Source organism: Crocodylus porosus, unplaced genomic scaffold, assembly GCF_001723895.1.
Source record: "Crocodylus porosus isolate Cpor-Errol unplaced genomic scaffold, CroPor_comp1, whole genome shotgun sequence".
NCBI classification, from domain to species: Eukaryota; Metazoa; Chordata; order Crocodylia; family Crocodylidae; genus Crocodylus; species Crocodylus porosus.
This window is the reverse complement of record NW_017728949.1, coordinates 66,460,384-66,484,989: the sequence shown is the minus strand read 5'-3', so window position 1 is coordinate 66,484,989 and position 24,606 is coordinate 66,460,384. Positions and strand designations below refer to the sequence as shown.

The 24,606-nt window shown below is 40.5% G+C and overlaps 1 protein-coding gene across 8 annotated transcripts in view; it reads left to right on the top strand.

The window, feature by feature from the left end:
- The window catches only part of NCKAP5 (NCK associated protein 5), a 685,167-nt gene that overhangs the window by 537,262 nt on the left and 123,299 nt on the right, over positions 1–24,606 (top strand). For all 8 annotated transcript variants that reach the window (XM_019553971.1, XM_019553966.1, XM_019553969.1 and 5 more), the window contains 3 exons: positions 3,118–3,186; positions 10,892–10,930; positions 20,170–20,289. In XM_019553971.1, coding sequence (XP_019409516.1) covers positions 3,118–3,186; positions 10,892–10,930; positions 20,170–20,289 — 228 coding nt within the window. The remainder of the gene's footprint in view (positions 1–3,117; positions 3,187–10,891; positions 10,931–20,169; positions 20,290–24,606) is intronic.

Here is a 24,606-nt window from a genome sequence, read left to right as displayed (position 1 = left end):
GAAAATGTTCGTATTATACAGATGTTTCCACTGTGGCTGGCTAGGAGGAAAAATGTGCTACTTATTTCTAATGCTGTCAAACTCAAATTTCCTAATTTTGGTGGTGTACGCATCAAAAATAGTTGCTGAAATCTGATATTCAGCAAAAGGATTCAGGCAATCTTAGCTTCCATGCTTTTTCTATATCATAGAGTATGAGACAAGATGGTTAGAAGAAATTCAGGGAACTCTTCTGATAGTTTTTTCTCTGTGCTGTACAACTACATGTTGCTATTGTAGTCTAGACATGGATACAGTTTTCAAACGTCCTATTTTAGAGATAGATCATATGTAGCTATTAATGTTGATGAGCCTTGACTCATCAAGATTAATCCCAGAGTGGTCTTGTTTGAGCAGATGTCCAACATGAATAAGTATTGCACAATCTAGCATTTTAGACTGCAGACAGAAGTTACATATAAACCAGTTTAAGTGATTAGAAACGTGTTTAAACCTGTAAGAGAATAGAAGTTCAGTGCAGATCAACCAGTTTCAAAATGGCTGAACCTGGTTTAGGATAAACCTGATTGAATGTAGTATCAGATGTAACTGATTTAGGTCAAACTGGCTTCCAGAATTTCTGTCCCAGGCCCCTTCCTGGTTCAAGTCAAATCGGAGTCCCCCAGCATACTTTACAGCCTTGGAGTGCTGTGCTGTCTACTCCAGAAAGCAGGGCTGGCCCCGCCCCTCTGTTCCCTGGCTGGAGCAGTGAGGACTACTAGCTCACTGGCCTCACTGGCCCTGCAAGGCAAACCGTGGCTGGGGTCTGAGGCCAGGGAGGGGTTAAACTCACCTTCCCCCAAGTACAGAGATGCCATGCCCTGCTGGCTTACTTAGTGCTGGCTGCAACTGGACTGCAAATCCCAGAGGCATCTAGAAGCAGTAAGAGGAAGTGATGAGCAACCTTGCAGAGTCCTGTGATTGTAGACTGCAAATCCTAAAGACCTCAGGAGCAGCAGGAAGAGGCACAACCCATGGTGGCTACGTATCAGAGAGCCGTGCTCTAGCGTTCCCTGGCTTCTGGCTTGAGTCACTGCAGGCATGTGGCTGCATTTCCTGAATCGAACATGAATGCCTGTTCATTTGCTTATTGGTTCAGTCTTTGCAATTTAGACTCACCTGCAAAGACTGAATCAATTCAACCTTGGGGTTTTTGACTGTCTGTACTTAGTCTTAATGACCGTGTCAGAGCACTAAGGTGACATTTATCTGGTTGTACATTTCAGAGTAATGTTCATAGGAAGATATTGACTTTTATCTTTTACCCGTCAAGATGTAACTTCATATGGGTAAATTTTATTCTGCAGCCTGTAGGTATGTGCCAGTAAGAGTAAACTTGTAACATGGAGCAGCCTCTTAGGCACAAAGCGCTGTTTAACAGTACAACTCCCAAGCTCTTACTGCTTCTTTTCTTACTCCGGTTTCTGCTTTTACTTGTACTTCTGGTTCGGTAGTTACGATTGCACCTTATGCTGTCAAGTGTCAGCACTCTGCAGAAACTTCTAGATTCTCTTGTACTCATAGGTTGCATCAATGTTTATTTTCTATGATTCCAGTAGGATACAGATATTTCACTTTCTCTCCTGATAGGTATATTTCCATGTACCTTTTAAGCGTGCTGTTGATTCTGTAAAATTATTTAGAAATGTATATGTGATCTTCATATATTACTCTCTCTCCTCCTTCTCACCTTAGCTTTTCTCTGTGTTTTAAAATACTAGCTAATTATGAACAGTTACCTTTCTCTCCCAGTATCTTCTCTTGAGCTATATTTTATTTTGAAATTAGCTAATTACAGATTTCTGTGGTTAGGCTGATGATTGCATTATTTTTAGAAACAACTAAAACTGTCCCTGTAGGTTACATCATTTAACTTTTGTCTCTAGAATTGCAAATATTAGCCAAATAGTGACCATTTTATCTTAACCACAATTCTTTTGGAATCCCATTCGTTAAGCTTTTATGGATTGACAGAGCAGTAAAAGTGAAGCAAGCATTGTAAATTGTGTAATGGTTGTAATTATCTGAATATTGATTGTGGTGTTATGGTTACATGTTGTGAAGTTATGAGTGGGAGGCAGGTAGAGCACAAAGATTCTCAAAGCCAGCTTTCATTTTTATATTTCAGTTTTTCATTTTTGAGAGAGAGAACAGAAACCCTGCCCTTGTTTAAAGCTGATGTATTTGTACCTGGTACAGTTGGGGAATTCTTCTTTCCCTATGACAAGAGTTCCCCAAACTGAAGGCCGAATTATGCAGAATAATTTATTGATTTAATGCAATTTAAATTTTAAGGCCAGATTGTACTGCTTTTTCATGTGCATTATGCAAAAATCTGAGAGTGGTGGATAATTACAGACAGATTAAAGCCAAGGAAAACTTTGTAATGTTTAAACTGACATTTGTTAGAGTAAAATTTATTAATTGACTTTCAGATTTCATTTATAAAGTTCCTTCTCACTGTTGTAATAACATACTCTCACATGTGTAAAATCAGCAGATTAAGGAATTCATTTTCCGATCAGAGTATAGGGTACCCATCACTTATTATAGGAGCACTATATACACAGTTCTACATTACAGCAGCCTCTGGGTTATGGCTTATAAGAAATTGTAGAAATAAAAGGTGTAAAGGGCTCCCTTTCACTTTGCCCCCTCACTGGAGTAGATTCCATTTTTCTCCAGCTAGTTTCTCCACACAGCTTATAAATTAACCATAACAGGAAAGCTGATGTATAAATATTTTTTGCAGTGTTTCACAGCCATGCTTTTTCTCATCTTGCAAAACTAGACCATAAACATGCTTAGAACATCAGTGTTGGTATTTTTTAAATTGCAGTGTATTTGGTTGGTAATTTCATAATGCTAATACTGTTTGCCTTTTTATTAAATATGGAAATTAATGGAAATTAATTATGGAAATAAGGAAGACCACTTCAGTAGGAAATATGTTTGGTATTTTTTAAAAGATGTTTGTGGAGCTTGAGAATATATATATGGAAAAGAAATTGAATGAGCTAACATGCCACACAACATACCTATTGATTCATTTGCATCAATTGTTGTATCCCACTACAGGCAGAGAATTCAGCATTGGCTCTGGAAAATGAAAATCAAAGACAACAGTATGAAAGATGCCTTGATGAGGTAAGCTAAATGGAAAGGTCTTATGACGTAGCACCTTAATACTAGGGTTCCCTCTCTCACTCACAAAGTTTACATTTATTCTTCAGTTTCTCATTATCTCAATCTAATGAGATTATTATCTCATTAGAAATTATCTCCATCTAATGAGATAATTGCCCAGTGGCATCTCATAATGTCATACTTAGCACTACCAGTGCAGGGCACGCTTTTTTGACCTTGCCTTCTCTAGCATAAACACTCTTGTCCTTTGGCCTGAGAAGCTAGCCAAAATGTCAGGCTTTACAGGTTTATATTTCATTAGGGGAAGAAAATGACCCCACAGGTCAGGGGTATGTTTAGTGTACTTTGGTATTTATAGAGATCTAGACAAACAACAGCAAGTGATTTACTTGTTCAGAAATCCCAAACCCTATCTTTCTTTCATGTTCCAGACCAAAAGCACTGTGTCTCCACAAATGCACAACTGCTTTCCCCACTGCCTGTTCTCTTTCAGCACACAACACTTGACCAATGAACCTCTTGCTGCAATATTTGCAATCAGGAGACTCCCTCCCTCCCAGTCTGTGTGGCTTAGCTTCTGATTAGGGCTTGCCATTTAAAATTAGAGAGTGTAATTCACTCATCAGTTATTACATGACTGCGATGCACATTGTAGCGGCCTCTGGCTCAGGCTTTATAAGGCCTTAGCATGGGTTTCCATTGTTTATAGCTGTCACTATAAAAAGGTCCAAAAGAAAGGTGTATCTTCTACATTAAAGCCAAGGAAGAAAAATAATTGATATCAGATGCTGCTAACATGAAGAGGACACCATCATTTTGTCCTGGTGGATAACCCCTAGGGCAGCATCCCCACATGCAGGGGCGTGCACTTGCAGTGGCACAAAAAGTAGCGGCACAGCTGTTTGCTGCTGCACATGCCCCTGCACCTGTGCTGTGGTGCAGGGCATAATGCGTCACTGTGCAAACTGCTCATTCCCCGCTTCTCCCAGCCCATGTCATGCTGCAGGAGCTGGAGTGGACCTAGAAGAGAGTAGACATTCTGGCCAGCAGCCTGAGAGTTTCCCTGGGGCCTCCACTTGAGGTGTGAAGCACCGCAAACCACACGTGCACTGATCTGGGTACACCCTAGGTGTCTGATAAAACCCGAAGATGCTGGGGGAGTTGGCAGCTCCAGGTATGAAAAAACAAGGAAGAGAATGTGTGGCAGTACAGACCAGCAGCTGTTGCACAGCTCCCGTGTATGCTGGGACCTCAAGGGGCCACTGAAGAAGGGGGCTGTAGTGACCCACCTTCTCTTCTGCCATCCTTCCCCGTGCTTCCCCTCCAACCCCTTTGTCTCAGTCCTTCAACAAATGCTGTACTGTAGTCCCTGCTCTTTAATCTCTAGTGACCAAGGAAGACCACTTCAGTAGGAGCGTCCTAATGCCAACCCCTTTTCTCATGTGCCGAATCTACATACTACTTTCTCCATCCTGTGGATGCTGTCTTCTCCATAAAGGATTATGTGTGAGAAACCCTTCCAGGCTTTCTGATCACCATGTTGGATAAGGAATTTTCCCACAATTTTATCACTAGCGAGTCCCCCTTTTGTTGAAAAATGTCTGTTTTCTAAGGCTGTGGCTTGAGGCTTCCCTCTTCAGGATTTTTATTAACAGCCCAACTTTTTCCTGCTGAATTCTTCTTCTTTGGACCTTACTTTGCATTGGATTCTGGCAGGTTCTTCACCACTCAGGACCAGAAGCCAGAGGCTGTGATTAGTGTCCAGATTTCAGTAGCTCAGCCATATGCTAGAGAATTTCCCAGTCCATGATAACAATTATTCTTAGTTGCCCATAGGGAATTGGGTTGCTTACAAACATGCTGTACCTGGATCCAATAAATTCTTAGCCTTATAGGCTAGGGATAGAAGTTACACGTAAACCAGTTTAAGTGATCAGAAACTGGTTCACAAATTTACAGAAGTTTAGGGCTGGAAGGGACCTTGTGAAATCATTGGGTTGGACTGGGCAGGAAAGACCACTGGGATCAAATAACCCCAGCAAGGTGTGCGTCCAGTCTTCTTTTGAACATCTCCAGGGTAGGTGCCTGCACCACCCCTGCTGGGAGTCTATTCCACGCTCTGGTCACATGAACTGTGAAGAAGTTTTTCCTTGTATCCAGTCAGAAATGTTCATCTAGGAGTTTATGACTGTTCCCCCTGGTTTCCTCCTCGGGTGCTTTGCTGAACAGTTGTTTGTCTAGTCCTTGATACTCACCCCTGATATATTTGTAAGCTGCCACCAAGTCCCCCCAGAATCTTCTCTTTTTTAGGCTGAACAGTCCCATAACTGTCAGCCTTCCGTTGTGTGGCTTGCTCTTCGGGCCTCTAATCATACAAGTGGCTCTTTTCTGGTCTCTCTCAAGCTTCTCCACATTCTTCTTGAAGTGGCGCCCAGAAAAGGATGCAGTACTCCAGCTGCAGCCTCACCAATGCCAAGTAGAGCAGGGGAATAATTTCCTTAGATTTGCTTGAGATGCATTGGTTGATGCACACCAGCGTATCATTTGCTTTGCTAACTGTAGCATCACACTGGTGGCTCATATTCATTTTATGGTCAATTGTGGCCCCCAGGTCCCTTTCGGACATGGTGCTAGCTAGACTAGCTAGCCTAGCACCACTGAGCCTGTAAATTTGTTGTGGATTTTTCCTCCATAGATGAAGCACCTTACACTTCTCAGTGTTGAACAGCATCTGGTTCTGGTCCGCCCATCTAACTAATCTGTCTAGGTCCGCCTGGATCATCAGCCTACCCTGATGCATGGCTGCGCTTCCCCACATCTTAGTGTCAGCGGCGAACTTTACCAGTGTGCTTTTCACCCCCATATCCAGATCATTGATGAAGATGTTGAAAAGCACTGGTCCAAGTATTGAACCTGGGGGGACCCCACTGACTACCTTCCACCAGGGCAACACAGATCTGTCTATTAGTACTCTCTGGGTCCGACCCCGAAGCCAGTTTCCCACTCATCTGACCACTAAATTGTTGAATCCATAGTCCCATAGTTTTACCTTGAGAGCCTCATGGGACATCAAATGAAAATCCTAAGGTCCAAGTAAATGGTGTTGACCTCATCTCCCTTATCCAGGTGGTGAGTACCCTGGTCATAGAAGGAGTTGAGGTTAGTCAGACACGACCTACCCACAACAGGCCTGTGCTGGCTGTCGGGGTTTAAACCTGTAACAGAACATAAGTTCAGTGCATATAAACCAGTTTCAAAATGGCTGAAGCTGGTTTGAGATAAATCTAGTTGAATGTAATATCAGACTTAACTGACTGAGTTCAAACTGGTTTCTGCAACTTCTGTCCCAGACCCCTTCCTGGTTTAAGTTAAACCAGAGTCCCCCAGCATCCTGGCATACTCTGCTGGGCTGGGCTGGGCTGTCTGCTCCAGCAGACCAGGGCTGGCTCTGCCCCTCTGCTTCCTAGCCACAGTGGGAGCAGGAAGGGCAGGAGTGTGGCCCAAAGGGCAAGCACCAGGTGGACCCCAGCTCAGGTCAATGCCACTGGGACAGGGAGAAATAAATCCCCTCCCTGGCCAGTTCACTTGAGGCTACTGCCAGGGCTAGCCACACCTCCCCCAACACAGCTTCCCTACAGCCGAGGGGAAACTCTAGCATCCTCCCGGCTTCTGGCCTGAGCCACTGCAGGCATGTACCTGCATTAAAAATTAATAACTATTCAGTTGCAAATTGGTTCAATCTGGGCAGGTTAGACTGACCTGGAAAGATTGAATCAATTCAGGGTCCAGTTTTTTGAATGCCTGTCCCTAGCCATAGAAAGACTCAGGCATCTTTCCCCAGGCAGACAATATAGGTATATATCTATCATGGTATGATCTCAATAGGTTGAAAGGAAAATTCTGAACCAGTGTGCATTGCATCCTCTTGTGCTCTAACCCACACAGAAGGGCCTTTTGTCATCTGTCAGACATTTCTTTGCCCTTAAATCAGAGTACTAGTGATTGCAAAGATGGGCTATAAGATACTGGACTGGTTGGAGGGAGCTGTCAGTGTTCTTCAATACTGGGCTCTTCAAAGCTGAGCTTTCCTCCGTAAATCAGTGCAGGAGAGGGTTGGGCAAGACAGCCATGCTCACCTAGTCAGAAAGTAAGCTTTCAACCTCAGCAGTGGAGTCTGCCTTTGACCACTTATGCATCCCCAGCAGAAGGTTTTGTGAAGCTGTTTCCCTATCATCGCCCTAATCAGTAATGCTCCCCAGTATGTATGCGGATTCAGTACACACAAAAGCACCAAGCAAAATTTCAATCAAACGACCTCTAATTTTCTGTGAAGCAAAAACCCTGCTAGATCTCATTTTCAAAACCTGTGAATGTAGTCTTTTATATCCTTTGTCTCTCCTCCTCATCTCTATCATTCAGTCATTCCTTGTAGTTTTTTCTTCATTCATTTGATATCCTACATTTAATCTTTCAGTGTGAACATTTGCCCCATCACAAAAAAACTCATGCTCCATGACCTTCATTGAAGAAGAGGCTAGATAAACATTCATCTGAGATAATTTAGGAATTGTGCATCTTGCATTTGTGCATGGGGTTGAACTAGATAAACCATGGGGTCCCTGGCAAACCTATGACACTGTGAACATTTTCACAATAAAACTCAACCAAACCTCTATTCATAAATGGCAAACCTTAAAGGGCTTAATTCTTTAATAATTCTACAAAATATTCACAGATTTTAAATTAATTACCCATTTCTAAAGTACACATATAATGTCTTTGAAATAGTATTTGAAAGTAAAGATCATTGAAGCTTTCTAATGCTGTCCACACCAGAAAAAGTTCATTTGTTTAAGATTCAGAAATATACTGTAAACCTATCTCTCCTGTCTCTAGAAACATAATGTAAGAAACAGGATTATCTTCTTTTACCTTTGGGGCTTGAGTTTTACATGCTTAATCCTAGTTTCCTATTTTGTAATTTGACTGTCAGTTTATGGGCAAGAAGTAGTATAATGTTTATTCACATAATTGTGCCAGCTAGGATTGCTGTCAAGCTTGACTATACCAAGGTATAGGAAATCATACAAATTACCACCTTAGTGGTAGTTGATAGCTTTAAATTATGCCTTATTAATGTTGTTATACGTTTCAATTAGTTGACCTAAAATATAGCGGCTTTTCCAATATTCATTTTATTACTCTGAGAATTATAGAAAAATATGTTAAATTCCTGTTCAATACATTTGCAATTTGTAAATGCTGCACAAAGCCATACATGAGAGAAATGGTTCTGCAAATGTATGTATGCTTAGTACAGCAGACATTTCAAAAATAAGTGACACGGATATTTTTTCACATAAGTTTGACTCATTATTTCTGCTACTTCCTCTCCAAACCATGGCATAATATATTTTTGCAAACATAACTGTGCAAGGAAAAGGTGTAACATACTCTTTTATCTCTTGTGTTATGATCCACAAAAAGAAAATTAATCTAAAATACTTAGTTGTGGGGCAGTGTAAGGAAAGGCAAATAAAGTGAAGGCTGGCACTGCTGTCTAATGTATAACAGGACTTCTGTATTATATTCTGTGCTTTTTCTGTTTTAACAATGAGACTTGCAAAGTCATTTTAAGATCTGCAGTTTACTAAGCACCAGTGGTTCTAACTAAAGTGGTTATCCATTACCTATAAAATCTGACTGTAAGCTAAGATTTCCCATTAAAAAAAATAAGGATTGTATTGACCTCACAAGCATGTGACTGCATGCTCTAATTTATTGCCATTCTCAGGTGATAGCAGTACAGGTACAAGGTATGATTGCAGTTAGCAAATACTTCCCTTTTCCACATATAATTACATAGACTTTATTAGAGGAAAAGGATGAGAACATTTAAGCTCTGGGAATGTGGATATTACTTTAATTGGTGACTGTCTTCAGTGCAATTCCTAAATAAGCAACAGTTGCTGTAGAGTCCTATCGTGCAGACTTCCAGCCTGTCTGAGTCCATCGCCTCTGCTTTAAAATATCAGTCAGAGCACTATGCTTGAAAAATCTTACAGGGACAGAATTTTCCAGCTACAGTGCTTAAAACAATATGATGGCATCCTGATGTTCAGATAAATTGAGTGCCCGCCCCTCCTGTTGGGATCAGTATGATTTGTGGGTCATTAGCAGCTGTGAATATCAAGCGGCTTTCATTGAGATGCCTAACTTCAATCACCCACATTGGAAAATGGTATTCAGCTGGGGGATTATTCCATTTGCAGTACTGAGTACAGTATAAAGCCATGAGAAAATTTTGTAGGCAATTTTGTTGCTAGTGATTTGTACACACGTCAAAGAACCTTGTAGTCCTTCTTGCTAAAGTAACTCCACGTCAAGAAGTAAAGACATAATGTATTAGATGTGGTCTGTTCAATTTTCAGGTAGAGCAAACAGACATTGGAAGTACATGCCAGAAGGAACACTGTTGGATGTGGACTAAAAGCCCATAGGGCAACACACGTGGATTTCAAAGATAACATATTTAGTCCTGTGGGTTATTACAGTTCTATTATTAGTCTGTGTCTTCTGTTAAATCATGTATAGAGCTATTATATGTGACCCTTGTTCCACAGGTTTCCTTAAGTTAGGGACTAGTTTGAGAAAAGAATTGATAGTAGGCAGTTTTTTGAGAATATGAATCAAATGCAACTTCTGGATCTAAAAGAATGGAATTATTTACAGAAATAAATTAGCTTCAGCTTTCTGTTCCTGACTCAACTCACATGAACAGTCTTATTTTTTTTTAAAAATTGACTACCTTTAGGGAGAGTCAGTGCAGATTTGCACTTCCAAAGGACAGCCTTGTGTGTTATATTGTAAGATTAAAAAAAATAAATTGTACTGTAAATCGTAACTGGAGCCTCTTGATACATGCTAGTTATGTCTCTGATTATGTTACCCATCTATAAGATTGCTGAGTGGAATTTGAACAAACATATTGCAAATGTGACAATATGTGTATGTACAGCTTCAAATTACATTTGATTATGGCAGCACTAAAATGAAACATTTATCTAAAGGCATCAACAAGAGAAAATATTTTTTTTCCTCAGTGTCAGGTGTAAATGAGAGGATGTTTGTACAAAATAAATAAATTTAAAAATTCCCTGTTGAATATACAGTACTACTAATCAATGGCATGTAATCTGATTCAAGTCAATTAGACTGTGTGTTGTGAATGCCTCCCAACCACATTTTGATGTCAGTAGGTATTTTAATTTTCTGTGGCACTTTATGGTATCTGCCTGTCATGATAGATGTTCTGTTTTGTCAATATTGAATCAAGAAACAATTAAGCTTTATGAAACCATTCATGACCATATCCTCAGCTGATGCATTTTATCTCCTCTGAACTCACTACATCTATGCTTATGTATACTAGCCAAAAATATGAGCCTCTGATTGTCATTGTCATCTCCCTCCTGCTTTAGATTAGAGAAGTAAAGCAAACATCTATAATGTCTTTCTGGAGTTTTTAAGATTCGTTCTAATGGGGTTGAGGCTACATGTTATAACCTACATTATAGACATCTCCATAAACAATTCTTATTTAGGGGTGAGTGTTGTGGGGCAAAACAGTGAGGTTCCTCAAAAAGAGTATATCCATCGCCAAAAAAAATCAATATAATATACTCATCTATTTTATTTATTTTAGGTCGCCAATCAGGTTGTTCAAGCTCTACTTACTCAAAAGGTGAGTCGCTTCTCTGATTATGACATGTTGTAAAGGGCCAGATGCTGACCATTGAATAAGAGGATGTATATTTGGACATAAGACCTTTTTTTTAAAGAATGCACGCACAAATTTCACAAACACAACTGCAAAATTTCAAGGTATAGCTTATGTTCCTCTTACAACAACAACAACAACAACAACAACAACAACAACAACTATCTATGAACCTGGATACCTCAGAAGATAGATAATGGAATACATCATTGCATGCAATTAAATACTTAGAATATTCCTGTCTAAAGTCAGGAAGACCTGAATGTCCTTCCCATCTGATGGCTCAACAATGGCTAGTTCTCTCTCCTAGTCCAGTTCCTGTTTCTCCGAGTCCAATTTAGGAAAACATTATTGCATTTGTCACTAATTGGCCCTCTTGTTTCTCTCAAAAGAACGTAAGGATCAAATGGGAGATCCTGTACTCCATAAGGGGCAGTGGGAAGGCCGCGGTATACGTGCATGTCCATATAGTATAACAGATGTGAAGGAAGAGGTTCTTTCCCTTCCCACTCCCTGTCCTGTGGAATTGTGCTTTCTGGTATGTCTGCTCTACAGCAGGTGCACAGAAGGGATTTGCAGGTATATGTGTGGGAGTCATTGGTTTTACAGACTGTACAAAATCAAATGAGAAATGGTGGGAGGAATTAACAATGTATTCTGCATCTTTATACTCAGTAGCTATGACCATAGAAAGACTCTACACCTGCTACTGCAGATGGAGATTCATTACTCAGTTTTCCACTACTGTGTCTTATAGGTTTGAGCCTTTGGCTCTGTGCTCAGAATACCACTTTACAGAGCTCTGGACAAAAAAACCTACAACCTAAAACCTAGAAATGATCTATGCAATTCAGATATAAGCCAGGGCTGCATAGGGAAGTTTCCACTTTGTTGTCCATACTATATTCTCTGTATAGTTACAGGAATGCAGTCTCCGGAGCTGTCATCATTACCCATCGTGAACAATATTTCAGCTACGCTAAAGGAAGGCCAAAGTCAATGAGTTTATTATTTTGTGTATCTTAACTGGAAACAGAGGCTAGTCCTTGAGCATAAACATGAAACCTGATTTGTTTTGTAATATCAAAACATAGGTGATGACGTATTTGCTGAAGGGTTGCTTTCAATATAGTAATCTCTCATTTAGGAAGCATTTTGCTGTTTTCCATATGAGGAGAAAAGCTGAATCTCTTTGCAGTAGGAGGCAGACATGTTGATGACAACATATTTCCCTAGCAATGAAAATACCCAGACCCACTAGAAGCCAAGGAACTCACATGGATATAATAAAAATGGATTTAAATATATTTAGTAAAGTGATTTTCTTAGTATTGATGAGATGTAACAGCTGCTTACCTACTACTGAGTAATGCCAGCTAATATAATATCCATAGAATGATGAAAATGGGTACTCTTCTAAATGCTAATAAATAATAACGGTTACAGTACTTCTAACAGCATTCATATGGGTCTTTTTACCAGAAAGGACAGGAAAACAATAGTGTTTAATAGGAAATTGGACTATTTGAGTCGGTCACAAATTGGTAGCTATACAAATCCAAGTAATAACTAGTAAACAGGTAAATCTACTCTAGTTCTGCTAAGCAGTAAGATGCAGCAAGTCATGGCAGGGTGAGGTAACACACCTCTGGGGCCGAGAGAGGCATGAAGAGAAGCAGAGAGTTTTCAAAGATTCAAGAAGAGTAATAATGCACAGTAACATGTATTGTGTGTGTTTTATCGTGGACTTGAAATTACACATCCAGGATTAATTTTTGTTTAAATTAAGTGTATTCTGTAATGGAGGAAATAAAGTACTGTACACACAACGTTATATGAGGAAACTGTGACTCCACTGAGGGATGCTGGTGACACAAACCGAGAGAGCAGAGCCTGAGTGATTTATCAATGTCAGTGAAACCTTGAGACGGAATTATAGTCTTAAATGTGCACTTTTGGAGTATATCATTTGTTATAATACATACAGAGTTCCTCCGATGTGCATAGTTTTTCACCAGGAATATGGAAAAAATGTGTACATTTGAGAATTGTCCTGAATTAGCCTCAGAGCAAAAATTCACCACTTTATGCAACAAAATGATATGGGTTTTCTTCCTCCACAAACAGCAAGTTTTACGTCTGGGAAATTTAAGAAGTCATAAAAACAACAAAATTATTTTGAGATAATAAGGCTGGAGGTTTTCTTAAGACCTGGATCGGCATTGTGAAATTGAAGTTTACAGTCTATAATAGATCTGTTTCATGATGTGTGGATCCAACATCTGCATGCCATCCTGAGATGCTAGAGAATATCCATATTCTTCACTCTAGGATCTGCTGAAATATTCAGTGTTTTTCCTCACTTAAGAAATGATCTCTTGATGTTGACTCCCCAGCCAGCTATCACTCTGTTTCCAACCTCCTTTTTTGGGTAAGATAATTGAATGGGTGGTCACCTGACCACTCAAGGCACATCTGGATGCTATCGGATTGCTGAACCTTTATCAGTCTGACTTTTGTCCCGGTATAGCACAAAGACTGTGCAAATAGCCTTGCAACAGTTTTTTGCTTGGAAATTGACAGGGGAAATAGTGCCCTGTTGAGCTTACTAAGGCCTTTGAGTGGCCTTTGATACAGTTAACCATGAAATGTATTTATGCAGTGTGGTGGGTTTTTTGCAAAATTGCTCTTAATGAGCAATGGTAATGAGCAAGTGCTTATTTTTTCCCTTGGGATCTTTCCTGTGGGGTTCTCCAGAGCTCCATCTTGTTGCCACTCCTGTTCAACATCTACATGAGACTCTTACGCAAGACCATGCAGAGATTTGGAATGAGGTGCTATCAGTATGCTGGTGACAGCCATCTCTATCTCTCCTTCTCATCTGACCCAGACTTCATAGTCTCCGTCCTTATCCTCTGCCTACTTTCAGTTGGGGACTGCATATGAGTGAACCAACTGAAGCTGGATCCAGACAAAACAGAAGTGATGGTGGTTGCCAGAATCTGTGGTTTGTGGTAATAAGGGTATCTAATCTATCACTGAATGGGTTCAGCCTTCCCTCAATCAGGTTTGCAGCCCTCACTACACCTGCATTTTCAGGTGGCAGTAATGGCTATGAGTACCTTTCACCATTTGGTGAGAAGGCTCCAATGCTGTCTTGTCCAATCCTCACCTTGCCACCAATCTTAAAAAGGCTTTCACCCAACAAGGACAATCCTCACCTTGCCACCAATCTTAAAAAGCCTTTCACCCAACAAGGACACTCCTCTAGAGAGATAATTCGCACATTTGAAAGAGCCACCTAGATACCATGTATAGAATTGCTGCAGTACAGAAGAAACCCCCCCACGAATCGCATACCGCTGGTCATGACATATCATCCCTCCCTTGAACCCATATGGAAAATCCTCAGACAATTGTCCTGCATACTAGAAAGAGACCCTATTCTTAAAGAGATCTTCCCAGAACCACCCATCCTAGCCTTCAAACAAGCACCTAACCTCGCTAACTGCATCACCAGAAGCAAACTTCCTCAGGCCCAGAACACACCAAATAGATCCAGACCATGCCATGACAAGAAATGCAAACCTGCCAACACATCTCCACAACCCCCACAATTATTACACCCCACAACAGAGCCTGCTTCCTGCATCTTGCAGCTGCACCTCCAGAAATGTGATATATCTCATCCAAAGCAAAAAATGCCCTGATGGAAAATACGTAGGAGAGACCAAACAACAACTGTGCACCAGAATGAATGCACACCAGAAATCTATCGAAGATAAGAACACCCAGTTACCTGTGGGTGCACATTTCTCACAAGAAAACCACTCTCTCTCCAATCTCTCAGTTCTAATCCTCAAAGGGAATTTACAAAACACTTCTCAGAGACGAGCCTATGAACTTCACTTCATCAACCTCCTGGATACAAAAACTCATGGACTAAATATAGACATTGGATTTATGACACATTATAACCTGGCTGACATCTGACTCCCCAGGTACCTCTCCATTATTCAATTGCTACATTCATTCCCCTGGCCCCCACCCCACACCCCCGGTCTGTCTCTCACCCATGGACTTCTCATTTTAAATCTTCACTGACTACCTGTAGTATGTAAAAGCAAGAATAAAAATAGAAGGCCAATGTTATGCCTACCTTCAAGAAAAGGAGGAAAGTGGATCTGGCAAACTACAGGCCCATCAGCCTGACCTCTATCCTGGGAAAGGTCTTGGAAAAGATTATCAAAGAGGCCATCCTTAACAGACTAGCTGGCAGCAATATCCTGAGGGATACCCAGCATAGGTTTGTTGCAGGTAGGTCTTGCTTGACCGATCTCATTTCCTTTTATGACCAGGTGACCTATCACCTGGACAAAGGGGAAGAGATTGATGTCATATATCTTGACTTTAAAAAAGCCTTTTATCTGGTATCCCATGATCACCTCTTAGCAAAACTGGCTAACTGCAGCCTCGCCCTCACCATGATCCGCTAGCTTAGGAATTGGCTCCACAGTAGCACCCAGAGGGTGGTGGTTGATGGAAGTAAATTGTAATGGTGGGCTGTGACTAGTGGAGTCCCTCAAGGCACTGTCCTAGGGCCTATACTTTTTAACATCTTCATCAGTGATGTAGACATTGGTATCAGAAGCGGACTGGACAAGTTTGCCAATGACACCAAACTCTGGGGTAAAGCATCTACACCTGAAGATGATCCAGGTGCATCTTGACAGGCTTATGAAATGTGTAGATGAGAACCTGATGGTGTTAACACTGAAAAATGCAAGATTCTCCACCTTGGGAAGAAAAACCTGCAGCATGCTTATAGGCTCAGCAGTGCTACGCTGGTTAGCACTACAGATGAAAGGACTTGGGGGTCACGATTGACCACAAGATAAACATGAGCCTTCAATGTGATGCTGCGGCTACTAAAGCAACCAAAATGCTGGCTTGCGTCCATAGATGCTTCTCAAGCAAATCCCAGGATGTCATTCTCCCATTATACTCAGCCTTGGTGAGGCCACAGCTGGAGTACTCCGTCCAGTTTAGGCACCATAATTCAAAAAGGATGTGGAGAAGCTTCAGAGAGTCTGGAGGAGAGCCACGTGCATGATGAGAGGTCAGGAAAACAGACCTTATGATTAGAGGCTGAGAGCTATGGGACTCTTCAGCCTGGAAAAGCTCAGGCTCAGGGGTGATCTGGTGGCCACCTATCTGGAGGGGCATCTGTTCACCAGAGTGCCCCAAGGGATGACAAGAGCAAATGGTCACAAACTCCTCCCCATCGGATTCAGGTTGGACATAAGAAAGAACTTCTTTACTGTCTAAACCCCCCAAAGTTTGGAATAGACTGCCGCTGGAGGTGGTTCAAGCACCCCACTTTGAACACCTTCAAGACATATTTGGATGTTTATCTTGCTGGGATTACTTCCTGCCCCTGGGTTAGGGGGCTGGACTTGATAATCGTCCGGGATCCCTTCCAGCTTGAATGTCTATGAAATCTATGAAATGACTACTATAAAAGTACCTGAGACTGATACCTCTGGTATTGCCTTCTTAATTTCCATTAGTTCTGCTCTCTGGAATTCAGATAATGAGTTCCTGAAGATAACTTGAGGTACCATATTAAGTAATTGCTATATAATTTTAAAATAATAAAACCAGGTACATACATATTCTTATGTTAATTTTTTATTCTTGCTTTTTTTCAGTTTTTTTCTGCAAATGTCACTAGGTCTGGCATAGTTTACAGTATCTTGGATAGCAATCTGCCATCTTCAATTGTGCACTTATTCTTCAGCAGAGAGCCAAAATGTTGAGCTGCATAAAACTTCGAAGTTTAAAACTTAAAAGAAAAAGTTTGAGCAGAGGCATTGTTAAGGCTACAGCATTGTTTTAAACTGTCGGTTTCTGTGAATCATTTTTCCTCTTCACTGCACCCAGTACAGTTGCATCTTTATACTTCACAGGTTCAGCCAAGGCTCTGTTTTAAATTCTTTGATTATTTATGAGAGTTTTATAAATGAGCCTGCATGCTTGTCCTTCCCCAAATGAGCCTATGCCACACTGCCCCATGTGAGGTCATAGACAAGAGAGTTATTAGCACTGTATGAGTTTTCACTCATACAATTAAAGGTTTAGGATTTCACTCCATTTCAAATAAAAGATATCATTGCCTCCTTGTCACTTTAGAAGGCACTGAATAAGTAATTTGGGCAGCCTGAGGCCTATTTAAAATAAGCACTACCCTACTACTTTGCCCAGAAAAATAATTTACTTCATCCACTGGTACCTTTGTAACCAAAGATACTTCAAAATGTTTCCAGTAGTCTCTGGACAAGTTGGTTCATTGTCATCACCTTTTTCGTATTCTCTGTGCTACAGCACACTTGCTAAGAACGGGCATGGCTGCAGACAAACACCTTGGTTACTTCTGGCTATTACTTCTCACTCTTGAGTTATCTTACCAGGTCTGTGTACTTCTATTGGGTCAATATATTGTTAATCCTCTTGACAGGCAAACATATGGGAAGCCAAAGGCCTGTTTCTCCACTTTCAGTTGATGAAAATAAAGTCAGGCAGTATCAAAGGATAGCAACTGTTCTAATTTTAGGGAACAGAGCAAAGTGGTTACCTTTTTGAGGGGCAATAAATGTACACATGGACTATCTGTTTATACAAGCATCACTAAAATGGTATACAGACATTCAGTTTCTCCTGAGACAGTCACTGCTCTCCCCAGAGAAACCATCAGTGTACAGATGTGCAGGATTTTTCTCCCAGAGCAAAAATGGCCACTCCAAGAGAAAAATACCCCGGGAACAACCAGGTTTAAATCACTCCCAGGAGAGTTTCTCCTGGGAAAGTGAATGTCCGTACACATTCTAAATTTACCCACTTCTTAATTTTTGCAGGTACATTTTTATTACACAGAGGTCTCCTGTCCAGCAAGGTAAACTAGCACCTGCATCATATGATTCTGTACAGTTATTGTGAATCAAATTCTACTCTGAATCCTTTCAAAGTCCACTGTAGAGCAGAAGCCTGCTTTCCTTCAAATGGCCAGTTAAAACAAGTCTTATGCCTTCATCAGAAATTGGCAGTCAAATATACTTTCAGGTCAGCTATTCCAAGGGCCAGTTTATGGCCTAATGATTAGAAGTTGCTTTGTCAAGATGCACTCACAAACACCTCAGGTCTACCATACAGAAGGGAGAAAATAAATACAGTGTAATATATCCAGTGTAATTGCTTGTGCCCTGTTCCCCATTGCTTGTGTACTTGCGTGGCCCAAATATATATCAGTTCCAAGTACCAGGAACTGAACAGTTCTAAATTTCATTGGAACAAAAGAAGTTGAAAGGAAGTGTAGCACCCGGTACAGAAGGTGGAGTGATATGGAGCAGTGAAGTTATTGCAGGCAATACCAAAGGCTTTTTTTTTTAAAGTAGAATATCATTTAGTTTTCTATTATTTGTAAAACCCACTTAGAAAATTGCTATTAAAGTTTCTCTGCACATTACTTTTGTCATTTTTATTGGGGAAATGTTGGTTTCTTACTTCCCCTTCCCTTTTGATCCTGATGAAATATGTATCAGCATGGCTGAGCTTATGTGTATTTCATGGCCTGCGTACCAGCGGTACCAGAGATGCCACAGCAGCTCTCAGAATAAGCATTAGCTAGTGACTTTGCAGTCCTTATGCTGTCTGGGCAGCATCTGTGGTAGCAGAACATAAAACATTGATCTTTTACATCAGTTATGGCTCAAGTGGAAAGTTTTATTTGGATTATTTTTTGGCTAGCAAGCATCATAGTGGTTGCAACCCCTCCCCGCCCTCCCCAATATCTGGATATACATTTAGCCCTAGACCCAGCAGATTTCTTTAGCACTTGCTTAATTTATGTTGGACAGCTCATCTGCTCAGTCTCACATGCTTTATTGCCAAAGCAATGGGGTCCTACTTCTGGCGATGAAAAACAATGTTCAGTAAACTGTATGGCATAGGCAAGCTAACAGTTTAATATGAGGACAGTGAATTGCAGCACGCTGGCCTGGGCCTGCTCTTACTCTTTGGTAAATTAAAGTTACCCCACTGCGCCTTCCCCCTCCGTGGAAGATACCAGAGTACATTTCCCATTGTATTATTAGGAACAAATTTTTGTGCTTGGGCAGCTCTTTTTTTAACAAGTTGCAGTGAGTTCCTTCAGTTACAACACTGCATCATCAGATCTAACTGAGATATTGCAGGGTGTATTGTCAGGCTGGGGAAATGCAAACCAAAACACGCTTAATTTTATAGATTATTTGATTTCTCTGCTTTGGACTGTGACCCAGCTTATGTGGGAGGGGAATTAACCCAGTACAAGCAATGAAGACTTTAGGAATGGGTGTATCATAACAATGTGGTGCTTTGAACTTTCTCTAAGCAATAAGTAGAAGGTTGTGAATCTATAGGGACTTTAGCTGAACGCCCTGAGCCTTTTCACTCAGACAGTGACTGTTCATGCTTTGTGATCCAGAGGTCTCATGCACAATCTCTACTTCTGATGACCCACCCTAGAACAACATGGTACAAGGGGTAGCTTTCATTTAGACTCGCACTAAGATGGATTTCCCCAGACAAGACTGTAACAACCTCACTGAATTTATATTTGCAGCTTAGCCACCTCAAATGTGGCAAGCTCAGAAACAGTGGGCAGGGAAGAAATGCACCACCCCCGATGTAGCAGTGAATGCTATTGAGCTAGCAACAATGGTGTCGTGGTACTACTCCGGAGCAAACATGAAGTGGGTCAGACAGCACATGAATGCCTCCAGGGGCCACCAGACTACCCCTTGTGTAGTGTAGCTTACATGGCCTATCTTGTTGCCCAAGTTTTCCGGCAGATTTATATTTTTTTGACAGATTTTGCAGTCATGTTGGTACAATAAAACACACTGCTGGCAAAGTCCCTTTTTAGATTGAGACAGCACTGCAGAAAGATGCATATTGTGACTAATATTTTTGATTTCAAAGTTTTCAAAATATCTTTTGAAGATGAAACAATCTGGAGAAATGGTATGGCATATTTTTCCCATTTATTTTGCTATTTCATAAATTGTCTGTTTGCCTTTTCTTTATGTGCCATATTCTAAGAGAGATTTCAGATGTTTCTGTTAGATTTTTTTTTTCTAATCTTCCTTGTTTCTACTCCCCTGTAGGATCTAAGGGAGGAATGCATAAAGCTGAAAACAAGAGTTTTTGATTTGGAGCAACAGAATCGGACACTAAGTGTACTTTTCCAACAAAGAGTCAAACCAGCTTCTGACCTCCTCCTCCAGGTAAGGAGAGGTCTCGGAAAGTTGAATCTGTTCAATTTATATTCAGTGCAATTATATGATGTTTTTCTTCTTGCAAAAATGTCAGCACAAAATGACAGCTGACAGATGTCACACATTAAAAAAATATCAGTTATCCTTTTCATACTTCTGGATCTGTCACCCTCCATTTGCTATTTTATATAAGGGTAGGCAACCTTTTCTGGCTGTGAGCTGGAACACCCCACCTGGGGTCAGAGGCAGGCAGGCACTAGTGCCCTGCCACAACCACTGCTCGTCTTCCCAGCGGTATGAGGAAAGAGTCCGCAGCTGGCACTTCTCCCTAGGGCACAAGGGGAAAACACCTGCCTCTGGCATGCATCCCCATGGCAGCACAGAAAGAGCGTCCTCGACACTGACCGCTGGGGTTTGGGCAGGGGGCTGGACGCGATGATCTCCTGAGGTCCCTTCCAGCCCTGATGTCTATGAAATATAAAATCTGTACTTTGATGCTGTTGAAACTGAAAGTGTACACTGCCAAACTGACTGCATGTTGTGTTGAGAGAAAAGTGTAACTGAGAAAAAACTTACTTTTTGAGATGCTTTTTCAGTATGATAAATGGTCTTTATCTGTAGGGTAAAATCTCTCATCATAATTTTATAATAATGCACCTGGTAGTGAACAAAGCATGAGTTTCTGTGAGAAGAAAATCACTGTTTTTACCTTTGTCATCTTGGTTGTGCTATTAATATATTACATGAATATGTTACAGCAATTTGGGGCCTTTTGTGAAAGGAAGCCATTGAGGATCGAGACATAAAATGATCAATCTCCCCGTCTCACTTGCCATTCTCAAACAATCAGAAATTTTCTAGCATATTTTGCCTTGGCCTATTCCATTATTATGAAATTACATTTCTGTCCCCTATTTTTCCCTACTACCATTCCAGTTAGGCACAAGATGCCTAGCAGCACTTCAGCTTGAGCCAGAAAATCTGACTTTGGTGGTGGAAATTAAATTAAAGTTTATTTATGCTGAGAAGCTTCTTTTAGGGAACAAATTCTGCCTTTAGCTATATGCATGTAATTGCCACTGACTCAAAGGGCACGTGAGGAAAGAATCTGGCCTGGGTGACATTAGTTTGGCCTGCATGAAATCATGTGCAACTCTTACAGAAATCACCACATGTACCTGAAGGCAAAAATTGGGCCCTTGCATAGCTTCTCAAAGGAGGTGATTGCAGGCTTGTTATTTGAGTTGTTCACAGCTAGACTGCACTGAGTGCTGAGGAATATATTGAAGAAAAGGAACATGCATTGGCAGAAGAAAAGACTAAGTGCTCAAATACTCCTCTTCACTGGGTTTCAGAAAATTCATTTTTATTTTGCATAGAAAAATAAAATTAAAAATTGGAGACATCAGAAATTAACTCATCCTCTAACCAGATATTTCCTGCATAAGTCTAATACATTTTTAAGATTTTAAGAAAGGCATTTCCTAATAATTTTACTTAACTGTGTTAGATTGGGAAAGCATTATGTCTACCTTTTGGAGCATCACCTCAATAAATTATACTCTTTCAGAAATGCACTTACTTGTGTCCATCCCTGTTGATGAAAGCACTAAGTTTGTTCCTAAGTACATTTCTGAATTAGGGCCAAGGGCCATAAAATTATTTGAATGGTTTGGTTGAATGGTTAAAAGGAGCCATATTCAGGTTGACTCCTCCATTTACAATGAGAACCACGGCTGTCTCCAAACCAGTGAAGATGACATTATAGTTTTCCTTGAGCCACACATGGTTGTTCTCAGGCAGGATATATGAGCCAGATGTTTTTGAATGGAGTCCCAGATCCTTTGTCAGTTAATACAGACCATTCTCCATATAGGTTGTTCTTATTTTCAAATTATTTGGTTTATTTAAAATTCATTAGAGAATCAGAATTGACTAATTTTACGTTCCTTACAAACATTTATAAATTCCAAAAAGTACACATGTGATTTAGGAATAAAAGTGGAATTTTTCAGAATACCCAATTCATTTAACAGAAGAAATTTTGAAAAGGAAAGTTAAATCTGCTGTGGCAGTGTAGGTGCACAAGTACCAGAGTCAATGGGACTGGTACTAATAATTCACTTTCATACTTCTGGATCTGTCACCCTCCATTTGCTATTTTATATAAGAGTAGGCGACCTTTTCTGGCTGTGAGCTGGAACACCCCACCTGGGGTCAGAGGCAGGCAGGCACTAGTGCCCTGCCACAACCACCGCTCGTCTTCCCAGCGGTATGAGGAAAGAGTCCGCAGCTGGCACTTCTCCCTAGGGCACAAGGGGAAAACACCTGCCTCTGGCATGCATCCCCATGGCAGCACAGAAAGAGCGTCCTCGACACCAACCGCTGCCCAAACCCCACGTCTGCAGGCTGGAGTCAAAGATTCTGCGGGGCATAGGTTGTTAACCCCTGAATGTTTATAATGTATTTTATATAATGTTTAATTATACATTCATGCAGTTACATACTAAAATTATTGATAGAATTAAATACATTTACAAATATAAAATTAAAAAAGCCCTGAAAAAGAAGAGTGGAAGGAAGAAAAATCACATGTCCTTGTTCTACCGTAACCATGATTATTATTATCAGCAGTAACTTGTTTCAAAGGTATTCTTTGATGAGCCATGGCTCTACTCTTTTGCTTAAACTTAACCATACTTGTTAAACTATATACACATCTCTTAGCATACCAAACAGGTTCAATTTAAATGGTGCAGGAATCTTGTGCCAGTGAATAGAAATGCTTTTTAATATCATGACTCATGAGTCTTTTAGTGCATTCAACTTTAAACAAAACCTTTACAATCTGTTTGGTTTCTATATATGTAAACAAGAGGATAATATAATTCAAAGTGTTATCATTTTTAAAAAAAGCAGTATAAGTGATTTAAATTTGAGTGCAGAGCATGTTTTGTGTATAATACTGATTGCACTGTGTTGATTTTCCTCCTGGTTTACACACAGGTCAAAAGAAAAACTGATTACTTCTGTTTTAGAAAATTTCCTGCAGTGAAGGTTTTCATGGCTACTTTAAGATGCCTTCATTGTAAAACTATTACTAAGTATTACATGTTCATGAATTTTGGATAAATAGAAGTACATATGAAATCTTACAGACTGATAATACTGGGGGGGCGGAAATGACTGTGTTTATCTAGGGGATTTGATTATGCAGATCAGTACATTAATTCTTTGGCACTAGAAATTTCTGTGCATCCATTGCTGGCAGTGGATGTCACACAGGGGAAATCTCATTCCTGTCATAAGAAGATTAAGTAACCCAAACTCTGACACAAAAGACCAGTGTTTCCAGAAGGAAGAGGTAATTCAGACTGCCCCATCATCTCTTTCATGCTGTTAGGTGAGTTTGTTTTGAGAGCTACCCTGCCTCTTTGTGGATATGATTTCCAGTTGCTAGAATTGATTAAAGCATTAGATTAGGAGTAGACCTCAGTTTTCTTATTTTTAATCCTTTCCAGACATGGTTTTTTGGGCCACTGCAGTAGGCAGCTCCCTGGATAAATGCTACTACTAAAAAATGGCAGTACTAGGAAGTAGGGGAGTGTCCACAAATGCATGCATACCTCTGTGCTCAGATCCTTCAAGAGAGGTGGAGGAAGGTTTGGAAAGGAAGGCTGGAAGCTCAGTTTTAGGTAGCCGTATTATATTTAATCTGGCAGTGGGAGAACCAAGGTGGGAGGTGACCTTAGGCCTTGGTTTAAAGATTAGATAATAGCATAAAAGGCAGGAGTGAAGAGGCAGGTTTGTAAATATTGGCTTAAAAGGTTGTAGTGGAAATGTAGATGCCACGCTGAAAGGATAAGATAACCAGAAGAGAAGGTGAAGAGGAAGAAGTCACCTAGGATCAAACCGATCTATTGAATTGTGGTTGTACAAAATGCCGCTAAAATACAAGCAGAAATGACATCCTGCCATTTCTTTCTGCTTCATCTTCGGTTATATTAAATGAATAAATACTTTGTTGCTAAGGAAAATATTTTGTCTTGTAATATCCTAAATATGAACTTTTTTCTGTACCCTTCAGCTGGTGCTCCTCAAGACATTCTTGTGACAGAAAGGAGCTGAGAGCTTTTTCTATTTTCTTTTTTCTTTCTGTAGTGGCCATAATGGAATTACAGACATGAGACATGATTGTAATCCCACATGCGCTGCTTTTATAACAGAGTCATTCCATTGTCTTCACTGCAGTTATCCTTGATTCAGAGCATTGTAATTATTTGGCCTGTACTTAATATAGAACCCATTTTATAAAATCTTGTGCAC